Source organism: Meleagris gallopavo, unplaced genomic scaffold (assembly GCF_000146605.3).
Source record: "Meleagris gallopavo isolate NT-WF06-2002-E0010 breed Aviagen turkey brand Nicholas breeding stock unplaced genomic scaffold, Turkey_5.1 ChrUn_random_7180001855454, whole genome shotgun sequence".
Classification (NCBI taxonomy): domain Eukaryota; kingdom Metazoa; phylum Chordata; class Aves; order Galliformes; family Phasianidae; genus Meleagris; species Meleagris gallopavo.
The window spans coordinates 1-588 of NW_011121752.1; the positions used below are offsets into that span (position 1 = coordinate 1).

Consider the following 588-nt stretch of genomic DNA (forward strand, 5'->3'; position numbering starts at 1 on the left):
CCTGCTCCTCCTCCGGCGGCTGTAGCGATGGCAGTCGTAGGCATAGTGGCCTTTCTCACCACACTCATAGCATCTGTCGTTGGGGTCAAAGGGGCGCCGTGCAGGAGGCCTGTCGTAACGGGAGCGACGGGGCATGCCCGTCGACACTTCCACTCGAACCCTGGAGCCACAGATGATCCTGCAAGACACAGCTCTCGTTAGTCACTGCTTTTCTGCCTGACTCCCATTTCAGAGGAGCTGATACAGCTGTCAGCTGCAGGCCAACGAAGTCAGGTGCTGCTGACAGAACAGCCAAGGGGTCTCGGCACACACGTACTTCCCATCGAGGCCGAGCACAGCATCTTCAGCATCCCTCGGGTCTTCAAACTCCACGAAGGCGAACCCCGGCGGGTTCCTGGCGATCCACACGGTTCTCAGCGGCCCATAGTAGCTGAAGGCTCTCTCCAGCTCGCCTTTGCCCGCGCCCGTGCCCAGGTTCCCCACGTACACCTTGGTCTCTGCAGGGAAAGCGGCCATGTCAACAGGAGCCCGCGGGCGGCATCGCGCAGGCGCAGCGCAGGGCACGAGACGCGCACGCGGCGCGGCCAC

General features: G+C 62.9%; 1 protein-coding gene across 1 annotated transcript; it reads right to left on the reverse strand.

The window, feature by feature from the left end:
- Positions 1-6: 6 nt before the first annotated feature.
- Positions 7-531, reverse strand: LOC104915840 (serine/arginine-rich splicing factor 7; the record flags this gene model as incomplete). Its single annotated transcript, XM_010726776.1, has 2 exons — positions 317-531; positions 7-178 (listed from the first exon to the last, which is right to left on the reverse strand). Coding segments are annotated over exons 1-2 (372 nt in total), but the record flags the coding sequence as incomplete, so codon positions are not given.
- Positions 532-588: the final 57 nt, after the last annotated feature.